This window comes from Pyrus communis, chromosome 12 (genome assembly GCF_963583255.1).
Source record: "Pyrus communis chromosome 12, drPyrComm1.1, whole genome shotgun sequence".
In the NCBI taxonomy this organism is placed as follows: domain Eukaryota; kingdom Viridiplantae; phylum Streptophyta; class Magnoliopsida; order Rosales; family Rosaceae; genus Pyrus; species Pyrus communis.
This window is the reverse complement of record NC_084814.1, coordinates 24,530,144-24,554,563: the sequence shown is the minus strand read 5'-3', so window position 1 is coordinate 24,554,563 and position 24,420 is coordinate 24,530,144. Positions and strand designations below refer to the sequence as shown.

General features: G+C 37.3%; 3 protein-coding genes and 1 pseudogene across 3 annotated transcripts; 2 read left to right on the top strand and 2 right to left on the bottom strand.

Moving 5' to 3' along the window:
• Positions 1-616: 616 nt before the first annotated feature.
• Positions 617-11,116, top strand: LOC137710592 (DENN domain and WD repeat-containing protein SCD1-like; annotated as a pseudogene).
• Positions 11,117-11,919: 803 nt separating this feature from the next.
• Positions 11,920-13,631, bottom strand: LOC137710591 (uncharacterized). The gene is made up of 4 exons (XM_068449659.1): positions 12,770-13,631; positions 12,478-12,549; positions 12,159-12,371; positions 11,920-12,035 (listed from the first exon to the last, which is right to left on the bottom strand). The coding sequence occupies exons 1-4, from the start codon at positions 13,548-13,550 to the stop codon at positions 11,941-11,943; spliced, it is 1,161 nt and encodes a 386-aa protein (XP_068305760.1). The 5' UTR covers positions 13,551-13,631; the 3' UTR covers positions 11,920-11,940.
• A 570-nt stretch (positions 13,632-14,201) lies between these two features.
• LOC137711711 (protein PLANT CADMIUM RESISTANCE 7-like) lies at positions 14,202-16,374 on the bottom strand. The gene is made up of 3 exons (XM_068450972.1): positions 15,440-16,374; positions 15,031-15,102; positions 14,202-14,904 (listed from the first exon to the last, which is right to left on the bottom strand). The coding sequence occupies exons 1-3, from the start codon at positions 15,522-15,524 to the stop codon at positions 14,597-14,599; spliced, it is 465 nt and encodes a 154-aa protein (XP_068307073.1). The 5' UTR covers positions 15,525-16,374; the 3' UTR covers positions 14,202-14,596.
• Positions 16,375-22,458: 6,084 nt separating this feature from the next.
• LOC137709731 (cell number regulator 2-like) lies at positions 22,459-24,270 on the top strand. The gene is made up of 4 exons (XM_068448714.1): positions 22,459-22,812; positions 22,939-23,010; positions 23,126-23,335; positions 23,441-24,270. Exons 1-4 carry the CDS (start codon positions 22,635-22,637, stop codon positions 23,518-23,520), a joined length of 540 nt encoding a protein of 179 aa, XP_068304815.1. The 5' UTR covers positions 22,459-22,634; the 3' UTR covers positions 23,521-24,270.
• Positions 24,271-24,420: the final 150 nt, after the last annotated feature.

Genomic DNA, 24,420 nt, shown 5'->3' with positions numbered 1-24,420 from the left:
CAGAAAAGAAAAAAAAGAACATTTTTATTTCTTGGAGAGGTGGAGATGAGGCTGTGATTGATAAACAAAAGAAATTCAGTTCTTGATGAATACATATGATTGTTTGCATGACGGCGTTCGAATCCATGACTAATCTAACAAAATCTATTGTTTGACAAAAAAAAAAAAAAAAAAAAGAGGTTTGAATTTTCAGGGTTGTATTGTTTTTAATTTGGAGGGTATTAGCCTATTAAAGTGTGATTTTAGTTATATTTGAAAGTTTTTATAAAAACTGACATTTATGAAATTAGAATTTTAATTTTGATTATTTATGATAAATACTTGAATATAAACTAAGTGGTTGAAGTGAAAAAATATATTGGGTGTGTTGTGCGTATGCCTCAAAGAAATTTTTTATAGAACGACAATAAAATCAGTAATGTTTTACGACATGAAATGATGAGCGGTCAAGCATCAGCCATGCACAAAATAGGAAGAGTATCATCTCCTGAGCTCAGAATGAGAATCTTTCTGACCACGAAATCCAGACCGTTTAATTTTAATTCATCGGCTCTAAACAGAAAGTCCTCTAAAAATTATAATAATTGTAACGTTAAATTAAAATTGAACGTCTAGGATTTCGTGATCAGAGGATCCCAGAATGCTCAGGAGAGGATCATCTTCCCGCAAAATAAGTGTAACGAAAACGAGGATTTGAGAGTTGAATGTATGGGAACACGAGAAAGAAAGGATTTATTTCTGGGAACATTTATGATTACGATTCAGTTCACCCAGAAAAAATGATTGAAATCCAAAGGCGCGAGCTTCAGCGGCTGTTGACAGAGTGAATCCAATTGAACCAGATCTCAGCTCCCCATTCTCTCTCTCTCATACTCTCTCTGTGTGTAGAGAGAGAGAGTGAGACGATCGTTGACCAATGGCTCGGATCTTCGAGCACTTCGTGGTGTGCGGGATCGGACCCGAGATTCGGACCCTCGACGGCGCCAAAGGATTCCACGGCTTCGGCACGTATTACCAAACGTCTCTTCTCGATCAGTACCCCCCGCCCAATCACACTCTCTACCCTCCTCCGCCGCCTCAGCTCCCCACCGTAAGTGCCACTCCACCGCCGCCACCGCCGCCCAATCTTCACTGCTTCGATTTCTGCTCGTCCAATTTGATCTGAGTATTTTTTTTGTGATGCAGTGTGTGTTGCCGGCTGGTGTTTTGTTCTATTCGTCAGGTTTTGATTCCAATGACGCCTACACGTTTCCACGGAGCTACCCCATTGTTCTCACCGGTACGCCTGCTTTGTGCTCTGCACTCTGCTCTGTGCATTCTTCGAGAATCCGCTTCGTTGTTATTAAACTTGTTGAAGAAATTATTGAGCTTTGCATAGTTTAAGTTAGTGTTGTAGTCTCTAAACTTGAGCAACGACGCGTAGGTAATGCGCAGATTTATACATTTAGGATTATACGAAATTTGTAGAAACACAAAGTTTCAGCGGAAATTGGAGCCGTTATGCTAGCGGTTTTCCTGATTAGTATGTTTGAACTTTAAACAAAGCTTTAGAATTTATGTAGAGCTGTTTATTTTCTGTTTAACATTAGTACATAAGTTAGTGTTGTTTCTTAGAAACTAGAATAATGGCACGAAGAGGTTTTATACACATTTATACAATTAGGGTTGTGCGAAATTTGTGATGACACGAAGCTCGAAAAGATATTGGAGCCATTATACGGGTGGCTTTCCTGATTTTTATGTTTAAACTTCAACAAAGCTTTAGAATTTAGATAGAACTATTTATTTTCTGCTCAACATTAGTATGTAAACTAGCGTTGTTGCTTAGAAACTAGAAAAATGGCACGTAGAGGTTTCACACAGATTTATACATTTAGGTTATGCGAAATTTGTGATGACACTAAGATCAAAAAGATATCAGAGCCATTATACGGGTGACTTTCCTGTTTTTTATGTTTAACTTTCGGTAAAACTTTAGAATCTAGTAGGGCTATTTATTTTTTGTTCAACATTTAGTATTGTTTTTAGCGTCATTTTCATATTTAGTTTATTCTATTGTTGCAGTTACTTTCTTGCAAGTATGCATGTAGGCATGTCTTATTGTTTCTTTCTAAGGTCGGATTCCTAATTTGCTGCAGAGGGTGATGGGACAAAAATTTATGTTAGTTGCATTGCTTTCTGGGACCCGGTTAGTGAGGATATTGCTGAAGCTTACTGTATACCTGCAAATTCATTTGCTGATAAATGTATCTGTCTTATTTCACGGTCACCCAGCTTTCGTTTACTTAAGAATGCACTGGAAGAATTATTTGCACTTTGTTCTCCCTCTAATGGAAGTAGGTGAGAATCCCATGCTGGTAAATTTTGATGGTCTTGGATATGGAGATCCGTGGTAAGAATCCTAATGTTTTATGAAATTTGCAGCAAACCATTATGGGAAGTTATTGCATCTTTGGTGTCCACTTTACCTTTGCCTACTCCAGGAAAAGACCGAGTTCTGTTTGCTATTGACAATTGTCTACTTTCTGTGGAGGCTCCACCAAAGGATGGGCTCCCTCATGTTGATGTACAGTTTCCATTTCTTTTTCCTGCGTCGTTATGAGTATGCTTCTTCCTTTTGTAGAAGATTTGACCTGGCTGTTCAATAACCCTATGGCATTTCTTTAATGCAGATATCGTTTCAGCCATTGGTCCAGTGCCTAGATGTTGACAACTTGATTAAATTTTTCACTGCTGTACTGCTTGAAAGGAGAATATTGATCCGATCAAACAAGTAAGCATCTTACTTAAGACAATTTAATGCTGTGCAGTTGTGCATCTTTTAGATAACTTGTCCTTCTTTTGGCAGATATTCACTTTTGACCCTTGTATCAGAAGCCATTTGCCATTTACTTTATCCATTTCGGTGGCAGGTAAACTTTGATCTTCCGGCAATGCTTTTTATGGGTCTAGAAAAAGATGTTCCTCTTCCCTTTATATATGCTTCATTTAGTTTGTCATTATGGTGTTGGAAAAATTTCTTATGCTCCAACGTTTCCACCAAACTTATTTTTTGTTCAATGGAATAACTAATGCTGTAGTAGTATCGTTTATGCTTCTTGTATTTGACTCTTGTCTCTTTTGTGCATGTTTATTGTGCTGAAGCAAGTCTACATTCTGTTACTCTTTTTCAGTGGAGTAGACTATATTGATGCGCCTACACCATATAAGATGGGTCTCCATTCAGACGTTGATACATCTACTTTGGCCATGGATGGTGTAAGTCATTCTGCATAAGTTCTACTTTTGTCAATTTATAGTTATTATATAATCTACATGTGCTGGTTGAACAATATGTATCCTGGTCTTATACACATTCTATGGTTCTTGGGTTCCTAATCAGCATAGCCAAATGCAATATATTGGGAACATATTCCATTTTATTTAGGTTTCATACATTTGTCTTACAGCTCTCTTTTTTTACCTTTTTCTTTTGAGTTAGTTTTGTTTTCTTTTTCCGTGACTTCTTCTATCACGTCTTCCAAAAGATTACAAAATCATGATGAAATTTTGTTGTACGTAAGAAGGTTAAACTGATGTAATATTTGTTTCTTGCCTTCCTCGTGTGGTTCTAGGTAGTTGTTGTTGACCTTGAGTGTAATCGCATCACAACGACGGAAGATATACCTCCAATCCCAGAGCCAGAATTGGGCAATTTGCGTGGGGAGATATCAAAACTATTGTATCCAAATGTTGTGGGGATAGATCAAATCTAGGAAGGTTTATATAGTTCATCTGAGCAATATTCTAAGGCTGGCAACAAACGTTGGGGAGAGGATCATGACCTTCACCTTAGGTGATACTTGGGTGCCAAAGGAAATGATTATGAAGTACTAATGATAATAACATTTTCTCATTCATGTAAAACATGAGATGTTGATGTCTTATTCTAGAGGTTCCACTTTTGTAGTAAAAGACTAAGTGCACAATTCTGCCTTGATTGATTTTAAATTTTGTGACCAACATTGCAGATTACAAACAAACATCTTGCTGTTGTTGTTCACTTGATTCTTTTTGCTTTTTCTTAATTTAACTTCAACTTTGGAGAGGTCTTGAAGCATTAGAACTGTTAACCAGTCGGTGGTTATGCTCAATGTCTTCCATCTGAGCTATGGCTACTTGTTCTTCTAAAGCCTGCCTGATCAGAGATTATTAAGTTTTCACGCAGATTCCTTGTGTTTGATTTCTTGTGCAGATTAGTGTTCTTAAAATTCTTTGCATCGCTTTTAAGTGGCTACTACAACTTCATAGTATGAAACTTTTATTTAATTTGATTGTGAATTGGTTTTAATAATTTGTATTTGTGGATTCATTTAAATTTTATTTGGTATACTTGTTTTTTTTTCCCAAGGAAATTTCTGCTACTCATGTCTTCAACACTCAAGCATTCTTGACAATGTGCTCTCGGTCAACTGGCCAACCACCAGAATCCATGGTATTTATTTTCATTGAACCCATCTTTGTCTTCGAGATACCGAAATTAGTTATATTGGTACTGTACTCAGTGATTACAATAGTTATGACCATTATTGTAATTGTTGTGATTATTATTCTTAGTGCTACTCTACATGTTTGCAAAATTTCTAGCAGAGTAGGCAATTGTTTGTGTGTACTGTTAGTTTATTGAATGTGTTTATGTTAACTAAATTTTTTCTTTCAGTATCATTTTAGTCTTCAATTCTTGTCCTGGGTTCCTAGTGTTATACTTATTTCTGTGTTGGTATTTACAGTTTACACAGTTTCTGGATTCACATGGTTTCATGGATTATATAGAGAGAGGTTTGGGTTCTGAAGAAAACACTAATAATCTACTTGACAAGTTACAAGATGCACTTAGAAGGGGCCAAAATCCTGTTTCAATTCTTCCTTCAAATTCAGTAGAGCCTGAGATTATAACAATTGCAGATACGGATGTGGGAAATTCAGGTGAATTTGATGTTCTGTTTATCTAAGACTGAAATTATTAAACAGAGAAGATATTAAAGATTTTAAGTTTGATATGGTTGGCCACTTAGTACTACGGTCTAGTGGTATTCCTCTTCACTTGTAAATGAGAGGTCTTATGTTTGATTCTCGCCAAGGGAAAATTTCAACCACATTATTGCTAGCCCATTGTGAGGCTAAGCCTACTCCCCTCCCCCTTAATGTAGATAATATTCTTTGTTAAAAAAAAAAAAAAAAAAAAAAAAAACACAAAAGTTTGATATGGTTTTGCTTTTTTCCTCATTTTCTCTGGATTTCAGGCGCAGGTGCCAAATACACATATGATCGGTTTCCCTCAAACATTAGGACAGAAGAGCAAGAAGAAAAAGAGGAAGCAGATCCTGGCTGTAGCAAGTGGATTATCCTCTAGGTATATACATGGCATGTTATTCCACACGAAGCAATGACTGTTCTTGAGATTTGCAACTTTAGTACCGGTGGAGTAGTGGGATTTTAGAGACTAGTTAATTTTTATCTTGGCTGGCCATAAAACCAAACAATTCTTGGTCAGTTGAAGTTGGGTATTGCTTTGTCAGTACTGAAAACTTATACACATCTTAATGGGGCTTCTAATCTTGTGTCCTTTTCATGTTTCTCCCTCAGCTCACAATCTGTTTCTAGTGGTAAAGACTCTAAATCAGAAACCCTAACTCCACTGGAGAGGGCTGTAAGTTCTATACTCCAACATGATGTGTAGTAGTGGTAACTCTACTTTAGAGCTTTCTTAACCATATTAATTACTGGTCATTCAGGCGGAGAGGGAGTGCATGGTTTTGGACATAAAAGTTAAGCTACAGGTACCTGTTTAATTTTTCTGTTATTCAATTAGTGCTGGACAAAACCTTTATACTTGATTAATATTTATTAAATTCTACAGATACGTAGTTTTTGACATTTTTCACTTTAAATGTTAAATGATTTTATTGTGTTTGACGACCAGGGACTGTGGCTGCGTCTTCTGAAATTGGGACCTACTGATGATCCTCTTTCTTCATTTGAATATGGCACAATCCTTGGTATGATTCTCTGAGTGTTCAACCCTAGCATGTATTATGACCAGGCAGAGTTCTGATGTCTATTTTGTGGAATTCCAATCTGCTTTGTGGTTCAATGGACCCGTTAATTAACAAGCATTACTATGTTGGCTTTGCAGCTTTAATTGAATCTGATGCTGAGGGAATTGGTGGCAGTGGGTTTGTTGAATGTATAAGGGAGCACATAAATCAGGGATGCACTGTCAGTTGACTGAAGAACAATTTCTTGCTGTTAAGGAATTGGTATACAAATAACTCTCATTATTTTCAGAAGATGGGTCTAATTTAGTTATAATAGTGAATCGTGAAGATCTTGTAACATAAAAATCTCCTTTGTTGAACTTTTGTTTTTCCAAACCTTTATTGCTAAGGTTTTTGTAATCCAGCAAAAACCAAAACATTTTCTCGGTTATAAACTAGATCATGGTTTCAGGGTATAAGTATATCCTACTTTCCTTCCAAAACGCACATACACATGAGCACTCATTTATATTCATATTTCTGTAGAAGCTTACCTGAAGACAGATTGTTGACTATTTAGTCAGTTTTGCATGCTGTGTTGTATCCCACTGTTGTCATTAGGCTAATGCTCTTTATAAGATGTATTTTTTTTGATAATTTGTTTTTTTGCAATTTATCATCTTCAACATTTACTTGTATTTGAATTCAGCTCAAAACAGCCATCAGTCGTGCAACTTCCCGAAATGATATGTCGACCATCAGGGATGCCCTTGAAGTATCCGCTGACATGTATAAGAATGATGCGCATAATGTTTCAGACTACATTGAGCGTCATCTTATATCTTTGTCCATCTGGGAGGAATTACGGTAGGTGGTTACAAGTCATTTGTCCCTCAATTTTGAGCATATATTATTCTGATGTTCATTTTTCCCTAGCAAAAAGTTGTTGGTTCTTCTCATTGATCTATCACTCTTGTATGCTTTCCCATATTTTGTGTCCAATTTTTAACTTAGGTCTATGTTCAGTTTTGGAAGTAGGGGGTCTACGCTATGTGTCAATCAGAAGTGTTATAAAGCCTTAAATTACCAGTCTTCCTTGAGGCTCAGAGCTGTCAAACTGTTTACATCATGACAATGTGGATATTCAAAAGTAATAAATAAACCAGATGACAAGAAAGCCATTATTGATAGTAACATACTTGCAGTACTAGACAAGCTTTGCTTGCTCCTGTTTATTGGCCGCCTTAAGTAAATTTATAAGATTCTTGAGATTTGTTTTGTAGTTCCTATTCTTTTTCCACTACGTAGTGGCTTTCTTGTCTTGTTTAGTTCTTTATAGCACTCAAGTTTCTATTTCTTTATGTTAAAACTGACTTATTACTACATTTGTCCTACCTAGTTGTATTACCAGTGAATTGTTGGTTCTCTGTCTGTATTAATTCTTTGTCTATCTATATTTTGCAAGCTCTTTATCCAACAAAAATCACAATTGTAACATTATGTTTTTTTATTTATGATTTTGCAGCTTTTGGGAAGGGTACTTTGACTATCTAATGGAAAGCTCTTCAAACAAGTATGGATTTCTTCCATTTTTCTTTTTTTACTTGGTAGGTAAATCTACTTAATCGTGCATTGTGGATTTACTCACTATTGAATTTATTTGTACAAGCCTTGTACCTCGGACTTAAATAGTAAGCTTAAATGAAGCTCATAAACAAACTTCAAAGTAGCATATAGTTGTTGGTCTTCTGCTTAGTGCACAAGAAATAAGAAACTTATATTGCACCATGTCATACGTAATCTTTTGCAACGTAATGTTTGTTTTTTGTTGTTGCATCAGGTCGGCCAACTATGCCTCTTTGGTGGCTGCGCGCTTAATTTATGTGGAATCACACATGGTGCTGTTTCTTCTTTTATATTTATACTTTTTATAGCACTTGCAAACCTTTTCATTAGTTTACGAGTTTTTTTTATGTCAACATGAAGGCTGGGTTGGGAATTCCTGATACTGATGCTTGGTACATGATTGAAACGATAGCAGAGAAGAACAACATTGGATACATACAATATGTAAGTAATTTTTTTTTTCTTTACTTCAGTTTATCCAGTTCTATTTAATGTCGCACTGGTATCCCTTTATATTTTTCTGTATGGGATTATAATTTCCTCAAGATTAGGTCCTCACTGTTGTCTAGATCATATTAGGTGCTCTCTGTTGGTTCTGTCTTCAGTGATGCAGGCTAATCCTGAAGTTTTCTTTGGTTTTTTGATCCATTGCTGATGGTGTTCCTTGGTTTTGTATTTTTCAGATAAAGTTGAGAGGGTTCTTGTCGCATATTGAGCGCCTACTCATTGGTTATTGGGGAATCACTAATTTCAAGGGTCAATCCATGTTTTCTCATGGATTAGCATCTCCACGTTCAAAAGATGCTACAGTTGAGAATCAGCAGCCTGCTGAAGCTTCTGGTGTTGGAAGGAGCTGGGTTCAGAGCATGTTCGGCAAGGATACTGCATCCAGATCCACCTCTTTCAGTCGTGTTCATAAGTGGACTTCTGATGGTGGCTCTTCAGGTATGTTTGTTGCTAAGATTATGTGTTTGCATGTGATATTTTATTATCTGCATGCATGCCACCATAGTTTCTTGTCATTAAGCTGCAAATGAAAATGGGGCTCCTCATCAGCGAGATGTCTGCCACTGGCCAGAAGAAAACTCAAACCAATGTTCGCTTACTTAGAGGTCATAGTGGCTCCGTTACTGCTTTACATTGTGTAACTAAGAGAGGTTTGGGATCTTGTGGGTGACCGTGAAGATGCTGGTTTCTTCATCAGTGGAAGCACAGACTGCACTGTAAGCTCCACATATTTACCATACAATTCCATTGCACAGGAATCTGTCCTGTAAAGGGGTAATATTAATTCGTTTCAGCAATATCTGGGATCCTAGTTTTCGTGGTAATGAACTTCGGGCAACCTTGAAGGGACACACAAGGTTTTGTTGTTTTCTACTGTTCTATTTTTCTTAACATCATCATTACATCATTTTGTTTTGTTTTTTGTTACAGTTTCTGGTTTGATATTCTGTTATTAAACTTTTAAAAATCAACTTTAGTGTTACTAATTTTTTTACAGTTTGGTTGGCCTTTTTGGCATGCCCACACATGCAGTGTGCATTTGTCAAAACCATTCGTTTTAATAATGACCAATTCAGCTTATCTAAATGTCCTTCCTGTCATGACCTTCTGGGCCTTGTTACAGAGCTGTCCGTGCAATAAGTTCTGATCGAGGAAAGGTAGTATCAGGTTCGGATGATCAAACTGTTTTAGTATGGGATAAGCAAACTACTCAGCTTCTAGAAGAGTTGAAAGGCCATGATGCACCAGTGAGCTTCCCGAGCATGAAGAATCAAGCACTCTGTTACATTATGATGCGATGGTCATGAAAAGTGACTGGTATTTTCGAAATTAATATCTCGTCCTTGTTGTAGACTACGTATTGAACTTTACTTCCTACTGTCCATCCTTGTAGGTTAGCTGTGCACGCATGCTGTCTGGTGAACGTGTACTTACTGCTGCTCATGATGGAACTGTAAAGATGTGGGATGCCAGAACTGACACTTGCGTGGCAACTGTTGGTCGTTGCTCTAGTGCTGTTTTATGTATGGAATATGATGACTCTACAGGAATCTTAGCAGCTGGTGGTACAGATGCGTATGTATATCGACACTGATGATTAAGCATGCTCATAAAATTATGAATTAAAAGTTTATCCAATGAATTCCTAGAGATTAATCCCTTGAGTTTTTGCATTATCAGCGTTGCAAACATCTGGGATATTCGTGCGGGCAAGACAAAGCACAAGCTTGTAGGGCACACCAAATGGATTCGGTAAGCTAAAGTAGCATAACTTTTCCAGATTATGTGTTAATATTGTTGATTCTTGAGTAGCAATGTATTTTATACGTCAACCTTGCAGGTCGATTAGAATGGTGGGGGACACAGTTGTTACTGGTAGTGATGACTGGACCGCAAGAATGTGGTCTGTTTCCCGAGGAACATGTGATGCGGTTCTAGCATGCCATGCTGGCCCCATATTAAGCGTTGAGTATTCCACACTTGACAGAGGAATAGTTACAGGTTGGCATTTTACATCCTGTTCTGTTTGCATTGTTATTTCCCTAGATTGCTCCAAAGATTTTTGGTTGCAATGCTTTTACTCGTGCCAATAGGAGCTACTGGAATTATACCATGTGATTTCTGTTTCAGGTTCAACTGATGGGCTACTCCGCTTTTGGGAAAATGTTGAGGGTAAGAGCATTTAATCTCTGGACTCAGAGAATTTTCATTCATTCTTTCATGTTCGGCTATAGTATTGAAAAAGTTCAAGGGAATACAAAATGGTGTAGGTTGGATTCTACAAGATCGTAAATTTAATCACATAATTATGTCAGAGTTTGTAGAAGCGATTAAGTTTCCCTTCGAATTACAGTCAGATTGAGATGCACATGTTCCAATTAAAAGTAAAGCCTTTTTCAATGCTACTGTTGCTTGTATGCAGGAGGTATAAAATGCGTAAAAAATGTTACTGTCCACACTGCTGCTGTATTGTCCATCAATGCTACGGAACACTGGTTAGGAATTGGAGCAGCTGATAATTCCATGTCTCTTTTTCATCGTCCTCAAGAGAGACTTGGTAGCTTCTCTGGCACGGGATCAAAAATGGCCGGGTGGCAACTATATCGAACACCACAAAGAACAGTTGCTGTGGTATGAATTTCTGACTTTCCCTGCACTGGGCCATTTTATTCCTGCAAGCAAACATCCCTTTCTTTTTCGGTTTTACCTTTACTTGTGCATGTAGTGCATATCATCGTAAATGATTGGGTAGAGGTCTCGATATCGATGATTTATTGTCGATGGCTATTGCATCCCCAATTTTAATCCCTTTCTTGTGCTATCCAGTTAAGATGTATTGCTACGGACCTCGAGCGGAAAAGGATATGCAGTGGCAGTCGTAATGGACTTCTTAGGCTTTGGGAAGCCACCATAAACATCTAAGTTCTTTGTGCATTTGTGTATTTACGCCGAATATTAAATTTCATAGGTTTTGTTTTTCAAAAAAAAAAGAAAAGAAAAGAAAAAGAGAACAGTACTTTTGCGGTTGCTATACGTTTGTGCCTACCTACGTATATTCTGAGTTGTAAAATTTACTTGTTCAAGCTAAATACAAAAACGAAGAGAAGTTGGGGGTGTTTTTCTGTTGCCCCATTTCTACAGTATTATACAAAATAGTATTTCTTGCTCGATGCTGTGCGCTTGCAAGTTTGCTTGGTTTGGTACTTTTAAGCCGCATTTCCAGCACTAAATTACTGTTGAGTATTACTTTCGCAAGGGACGTTGCATGCGCTTCTAAGTAATTGATCTAATCCTCATATAGCCAATTAGTTCTATGGTGGAACTCCCACTTTTTTCATGGACAGAGCATGTTGTCTCGTATGCGATGCCAAACGGCCACACTTGCAGCACGTCAACTGAGTCCATGTATTAAGCTTGAAAATTCGTCACATGTGAGTGTTGAAAGTATGGTTCCCCATCCAGGAAAGAAGAGAGCTCGCCTGTGCTTATAAATAATTGAACTACTCTCTATATTGTCAATTGGTTTTGTGGTGGAACCTTAACTTTTTTCAATTACGATGTCCTGTTGATTTTGCCGGAGATTGGATTGTGGTGGAGTAGTTGTGTGAAATTTGTCCCTTCGTACAAAATTTTCATTCACATCGATCGGTATATACATTGATGGTCCATCCCTCTTCGCCACCCCTCTATAGGCAAGTCAAACAGGAAACTGAACCATCTTCTTCATCGGTGGAACAAAAATCACGACGAGCATGAGGCACGATCGATGAGGCCATACTTCGTGTTTTGGTCAATAGCCCGTCATTCTTTGGGTCGTTGGCGGACTCATAGCAGCTTGCCGCTTTTGCTGCATCCTCTGAATTTGCTCCAAGTTTCCTACCCATCCTACAACATACAAAAATTTCAGATATGAAACACCTGATTTCAATCCGTCTGCTTTTAGAATCTCATTTTCGTATGCTAGAGAAGTTTAGAATATTGCTTCGTAAGTATGTTGAACTCTGGTACCTAAAGTAGGGTCTAGGCCTCTGAGCTGGAGCTCCCTATGTTCTTGGCAGAGAGCACACCACTCGCATAAGAAGTGAGTGATGCAATCCGGAGCGGGGCTTTCAGGCAGGTCGAACTTGTTCCTTAGCTTTTTCCGGTATGTGCACGATAGCAAGCATGGCACAAAGATGCACAGCATGATCAACATGTAAATCAGTGCATTGGCTGCACAAGCTGTACGAATGACAACATAAACACCACACCAGCCGTTAATCAGACCAGTATTCTAGACGTTGGTATTGCTAATTACGAAAGTTGAACATTGATTCAGTCGACTTACAGCTTCGACCATTATTGACGATCTCTGCAATCTGACCGAACGTCCAGCATGGGCACAATAGCGTCATGATAGCTGAAATAATCAAAATAAGAAATATTAGTAATAGTGTCAAAATTTCAAATAGAAAGGCCAACAGACCACGATTAACCACACCGGTACTGTCTCCAAACTTTTATCTCACCTCGTTGTAAGTAGAATTGGAGCCATTCAATATAATTTATATATAGTTTATATTCTTCAAACAATTAGTAGGAACTAAATGAAGATGAATTAAATTGGGACTTGGGAGTACCATTTGGGGGATCCTCCATGCACTCGAAGAGCCCCGTTTTCCAAGTTCCATCGATGCCTGGCAGAGGCAGCAGCACTGGTACGTATTCAATGCTTTGGATGGGTACTCCTGTTTCAGCAAAATGACTGTTACAATGCAACGCCGGCAGGAGTTGATTTCTTGCGGTAGAAGCATGATTATAATACTGCAGCTGCAGCTGCTGATGAGGAACAATTTGGTAGGCAGCCGGAGGAGGGAAAAGCACTTGGTGTGAACTATAATAAATTGCATCAGCAGAAGCATCTCGATGGTGACGATGATGATAATGATGAAGCGCATCGGCCGAAGCAGCTCGGTGGTGATGAGGAGGAGGATAATATGTACGTGAAGGCGCGTGCGCGTTGTAATTATGGTGAGGCCAATTGTTAATCTGCTGGTGCAAGATGAGATCAGCACTATTGAGGTTTGAGGGTGGCATCTGTACTACATGTAATGGTCGGGCTTGTTGATGATGATCGTGATCGTGGTCATGATATTCCTGATGATCAAAGCGTGATGTCCCGGCATTTTCGTGGGAGGAGGAAGAGGGGTTTGCCTGATGATTATCGGCGTCGGGATCAGGACTAGGTCGTATGTTAACAATGTTGACGTGGGAATTTATATTAGGGTTATTTGGAGGGGGGAGTTGTTGAGGTTGGTGGTGATGTTGGTGGAGTTTTTGTACATGTACATGTAATGCCGCTAATTTTGACGTTTGAGGGTGGAATACCAGCGGCGTCGCCTGATTTGGTTGATCTTCCATTTGATCGTTTTGTGCTTGAGGACTTCCTGTATATGAGATCAACCTAGGGCGTCCCTTTGTCCAGGGAAGAGGGGTTTGACCATCAATGGTACCCAATGGACAAAACAATTTCGACGAGTACTCTTTTATATACAGACGAGAAAACTAGGGACAACCTATCACTTTAGTATTCTATTTATACACGTACACATTATCAACACGGTTGACAGCATAGAAGCATTGACTCCAGCTAAGCTAGTCTCTAAATATACATAATTGTCTGAGATTATAAAACCCAAAATTACCTTTTGTTCTAATTTGAATGGAGAGAAAATTAAACTCATACGGAAGGGATGATCATATTGCTTTGATTAATTGGTCTAATTCATGTATGCATCTTTTATATAAAAGATTTCATTTGGATAATTTTATACATCATTGACACATAATGTTGTCGTACTTTATCAATTACAAGTAATTATTTATTTAACCTAATGAAATTACCAACTTGTATAAAGATGAATATGTCAACTTACCACTAGACTTAGCTTGCGGCTGCACACGTTGCATTTAAATCTTAATAATATTCCCAAATACGAGTGGTGATTCTGGCTGAATTTATGTGTGCCTGGAGTTGACAGCTTTAGAAATTCGGACCGTTCAAGAGAAAGAGAATTCTGAGCCATTCAAGGGCTTAGTTTTGTGTGGAATTGGTCGTGGAATAGGCTAATGGGAGCTACAAAATTTAAATTAAATGGTCCGAATTTCCGAGTTTGTCAACTCCAAACACAAATCTGGAGAGGATCTCAATTCCCTAAATAAAAGACTCCAGCAACCATCAAAACAAAAAGCCGTTCTTTTGAATTTTCAACGCATGAAAATGGAAAATCGTCCAATGTTACAGCAGTAAGGAAGCGATACATATTCATAGTATCCACAATTATCAATATACGAAAGTAAACATAACACAGAAGGAAAAGAAAATGTCTTGAGGCATGCATAAGTAAACGCTAGTAGAAGTCTGCAAATGGTTGAGATAGTTCATCACAAACATTAATTTGTTTGAATCAATATTGACTCATATTTTGGTTCATTGGAGGCATCGTCATATTAACCTTCGGCTGCTGCAAGCTGGGATTCCTTTGCACATTTCCTATCCATCCGATTGAAGGGTCAATCCCTCTGACTTGAAGTTCCCTGTACTCTTGGCAAAGAGCGCAGGGTTCGCAGAATAAATGGGTGATCCAATCGGGTGCAGGGGACTCAATTAGGTTGTATTTGCTGCGCAGCTTTGTGCGATATGTGCATGACATTATGAATGGTATCCCAATGAACGCTGCAATCAATCCGTAGAACAATCCGCTGGTCGCACATGCTACACGGTAATATGGATAAATACATCAATATCGCAAGCACAATTCGGGTTAGTTCTCACTTCAAGTCAAATCTTGTAACAAGATATGAAGTTTGAATATTAGAGTTATGTTTTGGAATAACTTACAGGATGTGCCGTTATCCACAACCTCTGCTATCTGGCCAAACGTCAAGCATGGAACGAAAGCCGTTGTGAGAGCTGAAATGTCATAGTAATGTTTTTAATAAATCTGCATTTATAGTTTCATAAATATGAAAACTAGCTATACATTGGATGTGGAAGGAGAAATAAATAAGGGTGTGACTGTTTTTGAGTTCAGAGTGCTTTGGACAATAAAACAGTTTTGACGCATTTGGAAAAATAAAGTTAAAATTTCTTTTGTGTTATAAAATCACTTTCACTTTCTGGAGAACATTAGGGAAGCACTTGAAAAAACTTCAATTTTTAGTAACGTGCGTGTTTCTAATAAAGTGTTTTCTACAAATTAAAGCAGTCACAAACAAGCCCTAAGATATGTATGTATGTACGTACGTACCATTCATTGGATCATCCATGCAATCAAATAACTCAGTACTCCAGGGCTCAGTGCCAACATTCTGCTGGTAAGGACTCGGCTGCATTGGAACCCCTTGAGCAGCATACCATTATTAGGCTGCTGTTGTTGGTATTGTTGATTCTGTGTGGAAAATTGCACTGCCGGCTTCTGATATTGTTGATTATAATTCGTTGGAGATTTGGGAGGATATAGTGCCGGAGACTGGGGAGGATATTGTGCTGGAGATTGGGGAGGAAATTGTGCTGGAGATTGGGGAAGAAACTGTGCTGGAGGTCGTTGGTTCCCCATGCCCATTGGTTGTGGTCCTTGTGGAGGGTAGGCCGCCCCGGGTTGGTTAAGCACATTTGCATACATGGGATTGGGGTTTGGATTGGTTTGCATATTATTCTGGGGTTGGGGTGGAAACTGTGCAGGCCCAGGCTGCTGATAGTTTGCTTGTTGGTGGAATTGTGGGTTTTGTGGTGGGAACTGTTGCGGGCTTTGAGGAGGGAATTGCGCTGGCTGAGGCGTTGGAGTCTGGTAGGGGTTTTGTTGTGGAGGACCTTGTGGTGGTGGGAAGCCTACCGGCTGAGGCTGAGATGGCGGTAGTTGCTGGAGGACTCCTTGTTGTGATTGTGCTTGTGCTTGTGCTTGGGGGTCATAATTATTTTGAGATGCACTGGGTGGCGGTTGTGGTGGTGGTTGGTATTGAACTTGTTGGTTTTGGTCTTGGCTGGTGGTTTCAGGCACTTGTTGGTTTTGAAATTGTTGATCAGCTTGTAACTCATACTCCACCTCTACCTGAGGTTGGTAGGGTTCATAATCACCCTCGTACGCAGACGGCTCTCCTTCTGGATTTCCCATTAGCCTAGCAAGCTACTCCCTCTCTAATTTTTCTTTTTGATGGGATCTCAGAGAAATAGAGATATATAGAGATAGGGAGCTGCGGATGAAAACAATAGTTGCATGCTGAACATTAATATATATATATATGTGTGTGTGTGTGTGTGTGTGTGTGTGTGTGTGTGTGTGTGTGTCAGTGTGTGTAATATATAAATATATATATATATATATATATATATATATATATATGCCACACCAACTAATGAAAGGAACATGTTGTGCAATTGAGGAAGCTTCTTACTAATTAACAAAACCCTACTTGTGGAATTTCTATCAGGATATATATCAAAGTCATACATACAAACAGCTATTTACAAAGCTATTGAAAGTCAATGATCTTACGAGAAAAAAGAAATCCCTAACAAAAAAAATAATCTTAACATCGATGTCAAACTTAGTCACATGTATACAGTACAACTCCTCAATGTAAGTTTACTTAGTCAAATTTCTGATAGGAGACTTTGTTCCACAGATACCTTCTTGACGTGAGAGAGGGATATATGTATACAGTACAACTCCTCAATGTAAGTTTACTTAGTCAAATTTCTGATAGGAGACTTTGTTCCACAGATACCTTCTTGACGTGAGAGAGGGATATATTATATGGATTTGTTCAATTAAGTTCAATACTTGTCGTGGGAAAGTCGTGGTGCTCACTGTCTGGTGTCTGGTGGATAATAATGCAGTGCATGGAATTGCAGAAGAGTTTACTTTGACCAGAATGTCATTAGATTCTTACAAATTGCAAAAAAAATGCTGGCAGCTAGCGCAAAGTGTCTGCAAATTGTAACAGATATTTTGGTTGCTAGTGGAGGAGCCGCCCCTTTTAGCTTTGGAATTGAGAGCTTGACCCACCAAACTATAATCTCTAGCGAAGACCATAACTAGGTTGACCTTAATAGTGGTTTATATATTCGTTGAGCACATGGCCTCTTCAACCGCACGAAACATCCTAAATAAAATCAATGGGAAAATCATATTGCTTCAATAGATCCTTGTTAACTAGTTGAATGTTTCAACTAATATGTATATAATATTAATATAATTATATATATGCACAATTTTTTAAGAGGAATTCCACTCAACTGTAAATAGAGAAGGATACTCGACAACATATCATATTAGGACAATTGACAATAGGTACAACAACATTCATTGGTGTAGTAAACTACAATTATTGCCGCCAAATATATTTCCATAGCGATATCCTTAAACACAATATTGACATGATAACCACAAAATGAATGACGCATCAAGTATCTGCTTCATGAACAATACAACAAGATCCCTCTTATATGAAGTTTCCACACACATAAGTTTTTAGTACTTGTATTAAAAGAGAGTTCTAGTGGCCAAATTATACATAGCAGCAAAGAAGAAAAAAGAGTGCATGCTATATTCATTGGTTCCACATACAGTACACTTTTCTCTCTACAACTGAGTATTACATTCACACTCTTTATTCCCCGTTGCTGCTATAAGTTGGCAACTAAAAATATCTTTTAATACCAAATGCCAAGTACCAAGTCGGTTTTTATAAGACAAGTGGTTTGATAGAGAAATTTTTTTTTATGGAAATGAGGTAATTTATAACTGCAATTTGCATTATATTCTACATTTCATGAATGCATATATAATTTCTGGGATTCTGCATATCAGACGAATATTAATTGCAGCTGCGTATGCTTTTCTTTTCAATCAGGATAATTAATTAATATTGTAAAAAAAAAAGGATAATTAATAGGAAAAATTACACACAAAGTATACTTTTAATACTTAATGTTATATTGAGACAACATTTTCTAAATATTTCAAGGAAAGACAAAAGTTAATACATGTGATAGATGACATCATTGCTCTTTTTTTCTTTCTCTAGAGTGTAAGTTACACAATTACTCTATACAAATTGATTATGCTAAAAATTACCCTTTAGTAGTTGGAGGATATGAAATTGAGTATGCAGTTAAAGGTCCCTCGCCTGGTAATTTGATCATCTCATCTCCGCGTACATTCTTCATTTCAAGATCAGACATTTTTTCTTCCGTTATCTCATTAAATTAGAATTTATATGAACTTTGAAGGAAACAAAGCATCAATAAGACTTCCACCCATCCACCCCACTTCGCTTCGCCGTCGGCAAACCGTCAATAAAACTTCCACCCACCCAATACACCATTGGCACTCCCATATCTCCTTAGTCGTCAACCAACCAAGCCCCTTTCTCTCTTCGTCTAAACTTGCACACTAGGTTCATATAAGAGGTTTTGATTCAACTCACTGCTTATCACCACCTTTCAGATTTCAAATGTGCAGGGAGACATCAAAACCAAGTTTGAAATGTGTAGCAAACCACGATGTTTTAATTGGAATCTCTTAATTGCTTTATAAAATTAAATTGTAAATTATACAAAGAAGAAAAATTAAGAAACGAAAATTGAAAGAAAAAAAAGGGGTTAGTATGGTGGTGGTGGAACCACTTTGGTTGAAGGTGGAGACTGTGTTGCAATATTGCATAAAGACGGTGAAGGGTGATGAAGGTGAAAACAATGGGCCCAAAATGGATAGTTTTCCAGTTTCTCTTATTTTTATTTTACTTCTCTTAAAATGGCCCCGCATTGCAATTAAATGCTTTAAGTTGCAGAACAGGTATTCATCGACTCGTGTGGGACTCTCTTTAGCAGCGAGTCTTGCTAGCAATTCTCTTCTTTACATTTATGATGATGAAAAAAATATATTTATATTTACGTGTTACACTAATTCTAAAAAAATGATCGAAGACAGGTTGAACTAATTTTGCAAAAATAATTGAAGACAAGTTGAACTGATTCTGCACAAAATGCAAAAATGATTGAAGACGAGTTAAACTAATTCTACAAAAATAGTCGAAGATGGGTTGAACTGATTCTGCAAAAATAATCATGGGGTTGAACTGATTTTGCAAAAATGATTAAGGACAGGTTGAATTGATTATGCAAAAATGATCGAGGACGGGTTTAATTGATTCTGCAAAAATGGTCAAAGATTGGTTGAACTGGTTCTTCAAAAATATTCAAGGACAGGTTGAACTAATTCTACAAAAATAATCGAAGACGGGTTGAACTGATTCTGCAAAAGTTGTCCAATACGAGTTGAACTCATTCTGCAAAAATGGTCAAAGACGAGTTGAACTAATTCTATGAAAAATGGTCAAGGGCTGATTGAACTGATTCTACAAAAATGGTTGAGGACAGATTGAATTGATTCTAGTAATAAAATGATATAAACTGAGTTTGCATATAGTTTCAAAACTGATCATGCATAAATAGTCGAGAATAAGTTGAGCTTTTGGCACATATTAATTTTGTTAGAGTTGTGAGGGTTAGATTTTATTAACAACCATAAAGCCTTAGAGGGTATGGCTGATATTTTAAAATATTGTTTAAATGTTTTTTGACTAGGCTTTAGTAGTTTTTATGTTTTTGTCTCTCATTAATATGTTTAAAAACTAGTGGAGTTCCTTGAAATATAGTCAAAAATTTTGTCTCTCTATGTAAAGCTCCCTAATTAATATTTCCAAATGGTTAGTTTTCTGTCCTGGAAAGAATATATCCCATATGTTTCGTGACTTACATTATATATTCAATATTCTAAATAAAAAAAATTAATTAACCAGCATATATGCTTCTTAGTTCCTTATAGTCGAGAAGATAATTTTGAAAATTGAGGATTTAGACTATTCTTTCCTATAGGAAAACTGTGTCACGATATTAATAGAGGCGTGCAATGATCCACGGGGCTAATCAACGGTAATATTTCCTAACTCAGTAGTAAAAGGTCTCGATGCAATTAGTAGTGAACTACGAAACCATTCACTGCACATTGTATTTAAGGTTTCCAGATTTCTGACGTGGGAATTTAAGTTCTTTATAATAAGCAAATCATATAGCACAAAAAAAGTTGGCCTTGTGGCAAAGCATGCATGCATACCCCGGCCCAGCTGATAGTAGATGTACATAAGAGTTTGCAAACGGTTGAGAAGAGTTCATCACAAGCAGTAATTTGTTTTGAATCAATATTGATTCATATTCTGGTTCCCCTGAGGCGTCATCATATTAAACCGTGGCTGCTGCTGATGTAACCTTGGATTCCTTTGCACATTTCCTATCCATCCGATTGAAGGGTCAATCCCTCTGAACTGGAGCTCCCTGTAATCTTGGCAAATAGCGCAGGGCTCACAGAAGAAATGGGTGGCCCAATCGGGTTCAGGGGACTCGATTAGATTTGTATTTGCTGCGCAGCTTTGTACGGTACGTGCATGGCATTATGAATGGTACATATAACAAGGCTGCAATCAACCTGTAGAACAGTCCGCTGCTCGCACATGTTATCACGAGAAAACTTAAAATTAGGTTTGTAGTCTCTGAACAGATTCAAAGGTTCGTATTGATCAATATGCTTTTGTCGAAGAGATTTGTTTACGAGCTAAAACGAAGAAAAAAAGAGCACAAACGGCCTATTTTTTATACACTAAGCCACAATTGGTAACCCTACAAGCATATGCTTAACGAATATTTTTCTCATTCAACCTTCTTCTTTTTTTTCTTTTTTTTTTTTTATTTTTTTTTATTTTTTTTAACAAACGATAGTATCTTCGCTAAGGAGTGGAGAAGTGAGTTAAGCCTTACAATGAGCTTGTCAAAGTAATGTGGTTTAACTATGCCTTTAGTGAGAATCAAACTTAAAACCTCTCACTTACAAATGAAGAAAAATACTACTAGATCCTAGTACTAAGTGTCACTTCTCATTCAATTTTATCAATGGCTTGCTGCCTTTGTCTTGTTGTCAATGGAGAGGTTTGGAGTTTTCTAGATGGAGCTTGGGTGGTCTGATCAGTTGTGTGGGTGGCTTCATGAGATGGGACATAATGGGCTTTAAGCTTTGAACTATGTCTCATTATAGAAGTCTTTGAAATCAATAAACTTTAAAGAAAAACACTTAAAGTCACTTTTTTAAAATAAAAATCTTGTTAATCTTTCGACGGAAGAAAGATATCAAAGGAATTTTGCAATCAATAATCAATTTGAACATGACAAGTGATGAGTTTTTTTCTTTCTCCAATTGAACTCTTGAAGCGTGTTTTTTTCCTCTATAGAACTTATAGTTGTAAGGGTTTTTTTATTTTTATTTTATTTTTAATGGAGTATCCCCTTTTGACCTCAAAGAAAAATCAACGAACAAAGTTAACTAAAGGAATGCAAAAGGTCAAAAGGAAATGCAAAATCGTAAGATAGTATGGATAAGAGGGATACAAAGAGTGAACAATTCTGTATACAGTATAAAAATTTCCTCTCTACCACTGAAGATAGCGTTCACACTTTTTTCTCCATTGCTTCTATGAGTTGGCCACTTGAACATCTTTTAGTACAAGTATATACCAAGTCGTTATAAGACATGCAAGTGGTTTGATAAAGAAGTCTTGGATATTAATTTAATCCGCTCAATTTGTGATGGAAATGAGGTAATTAAAAACTGCAATTGGCGTTATATTTTACATTTCATTCATGCAAAGTTTATGGAATTCTCTACAAGTCCTGGCTGTGATTACAGATATCTAAGACGAATACTGCAGTTGCAGATTGTTATTCTTTTCAGTTAGGATAATTTATATGTCCACATGGTCAGTTTTCTGTCCTAGAAATATAGTAGATTCATATGTTTTGTGACTTACATTTTATATTCAATATTCTAAAAAGAGGGAAGACTTTTGATTAACAATATAATCAATTTACTTCTTATTTCCTTGACTAGGTCGGAGAAGATAATTTCCCAATATTATTAGGATCATTTGACTGTGTTTCCCATAGGAAGCAATGCTGAAAGATGGCTTAGCGGCTCACTACTAATTAATTATAAACAACGATATTGTCTCCAACTTAATCATTTACAAAAAGTTTTGATGCAATTAATGGTAGAACCACTCATTATATGTGTTGTATTTTAGATTGTCATACCGCGGAGATTTCTGACATTTTAAACACGTACTTGTGCTATCCAACAAACAATATGGAGAAAAGTAATCCAGAGTTGTATTTTGAAAAGGTCAATAATATTAGTACGTCGACTATTTCTATGAACTTGCTTAATCATTGACCTAAGCAAATTACGTATGCTGCGTTATTCAACCACTAATAACTTCCTAGGTTGAGCAATTTTCTATATAAGAACTAAACTCATCCTTGCACAAGGCCAACCCTCTCAACTCATTTCACACTTGGGCCTTCTTGTTTCCTTTGGTTTAAACAAAAAGATCAAAATGCATCCTAATTACAACAGTGATCCTAAACAAGCTCCACAAGGAGGAGCATATGGTTATCAGCAGGCCGCGCCTCCACAGGCGGTGCCTCCACAGGCAGCAACTTACGGCTACCAACAACAGGGGCCGCCACAATGGACAACAGGTCTTTGTGGTTGCTTTGAAGATCCTGGCAGTTGTAAGTCCCAAAAATTAATTGACCCTTTTATCTATAATGTCATCTCTGCTAATATGTTAGGAATCTCAAGTTAATTCTTATTGATTTAATTAATTTTTCCATGTTATTATGATTGTGATTAATTAGGCATGATGACATGCTGCTGTCCCTGCATAACCTTTGGGCAAAATGCTGAGATTATAGATAAAGGAACAACATGTAAGTTAACCCTGACTTCTTAAATGAGTTGAATTAATCATATGGTAATTTAGCAAATATAATTTGATGATGCATGTCTTAATTTTATTAATTTGTTGCATACTATGTATTGCAGCGTGCGCTTTCGGGGGTTTGATCTACTTTGCTCTTGCCTATGTGGGGTGTGCTTGTTTGTACTCGTTCTCCTTTCGATCCAAACTGAGAGGTCTCTACGCATTGCCTGAAGATCCATGTGCGGACTGTTGTGTGCATTGCTTGCTTCCCTGTTGTGCTATTTCCCAGGAGTACCGGGAGCTCAAAAACCGCGGATTAGACCCCTCCATGGGTAACCTAAACCTCATATTCGTAGCTTCGATTATGCATGATTATTTTTCTTATAATATATTGATCTTCAATGTCAATTTGTTTTCTTTGGAATATTAATACACAGGTTGGATCGCCAATGCTCAGAAAATGAACCAAGGTGGAAACCCTGCACCTCCGTACGTCACACCGGGAATGTACCGTTAGAGTTCCCGACTTGCCATATTGGTTCTTCTTCGTCTTTGTTTCGTGATCAAGAGTGTGATTGATTGTCTAGTTTCATTTCCAGTTCATGAATTTCTTTGAATTTGAATTAATTTCTCAGACGCGACCTGCAACTGGAATTTCATATGATATGCTATCGTATATATGTGTAACAGTCGACGGTATTATACCTAAAGATAAAACGTCCGTTGACTTCGTATTCAATAATAAATGATTTAATGTGATTTCGGTCTGAGACTGATCGAACCCTTGGAGATAACAATTTTAATTAAGACTGTCAATTCACTAAACAAGAGTATAGGATAACTTGATCAACAAGTTGAAATTAAATAAGCTGCTTATAGCTCAGTTTGTTAAGAATGTTTATTGTTGAACCTAAAGTTCTGTGTGTGAATCCTCTTCCCCCCAATATCACTTGTATCATGTGGTTAAAACGGTTTACCTTTACACCCAAATTCACTTATAAGTTCTAGAGAAATTTTTGATTGTGATGGGAATATGGGTGGTACACCACGTGTTTTTATGTAAATGGTGAGAAATTTATTTTTTAAGTTATTAACTTTTTTAACACACATATCCCACAATTTGTATAATAACATGTAATGTACCACCTCGTGTACCGATCACACTGAAAAATCTCTTATAAGTTATGGGTTGGCTTCGGAAAATACAAGTCAACATCTTGGAGCCCAATTCCTCAATATCAGTCATGAATTTGCCATCTCCTCAATTCACCCTAGTGTGGTGTTTTTCCCTTGATGAAACTGAATCTCAATCATCGAAGCAGGCTTATATTTAGCCTCAACATAATATGCTTGGTTTTGTTGGTACTAATGAAAAATTTCAGATTTCTAAGCGCAATAGGAGCATGCTAATAACGTG

Coding starts and splice junctions, on each gene's coding strand:
- LOC137710591 (XM_068449659.1), bottom strand. CDS start 13,550: ATGGAAGATCAACCAAATCAGGCGACGCCGCTGGTATTCCACCCTCAA. Junction 12,550..12,769: donor CATGGAGGATCCCCCAAATG/GTACTCCCAAGT, acceptor TGATTATTTCAG/CTATCATGACGCTATTGTGC. Junction 12,036..12,158: donor AGGCCTAGACCCTACTTTAG/GTACCAGAGTTC, acceptor TGTATGTTGTAG/GATGGGTAGGAAACTTGGAG.
- LOC137711711 (XM_068450972.1), bottom strand. CDS start 15,524: ATGCAGCCGAGTCCTTACCAGCAGAATGTTGGCACTGAGCCCTGGAGT. Junction 15,103..15,439: donor CATGGATGATCCAATGAATG/GTACGTACGTAC, acceptor ATGACATTTCAG/CTCTCACAACGGCTTTCGTT. Junction 14,905..15,030: donor TGTGGATAACGGCACATCCT/GTAAGTTATTCC, acceptor ATTACCGTGTAG/CATGTGCGACCAGCGGATTG.
- LOC137709731 (XM_068448714.1), top strand. CDS start 22,635: ATGCATCCTAATTACAACAGTGATCCTAAACAAGCTCCACAAGGAGGA. Junction 22,813..22,938: donor CTTTGAAGATCCTGGCAGTT/GTAAGTCCCAAA, acceptor GTGATTAATTAG/GCATGATGACATGCTGCTGT. Junction 23,336..23,440: donor CGGATTAGACCCCTCCATGG/GTAACCTAAACC, acceptor ATTAATACACAG/GTTGGATCGCCAATGCTCAG.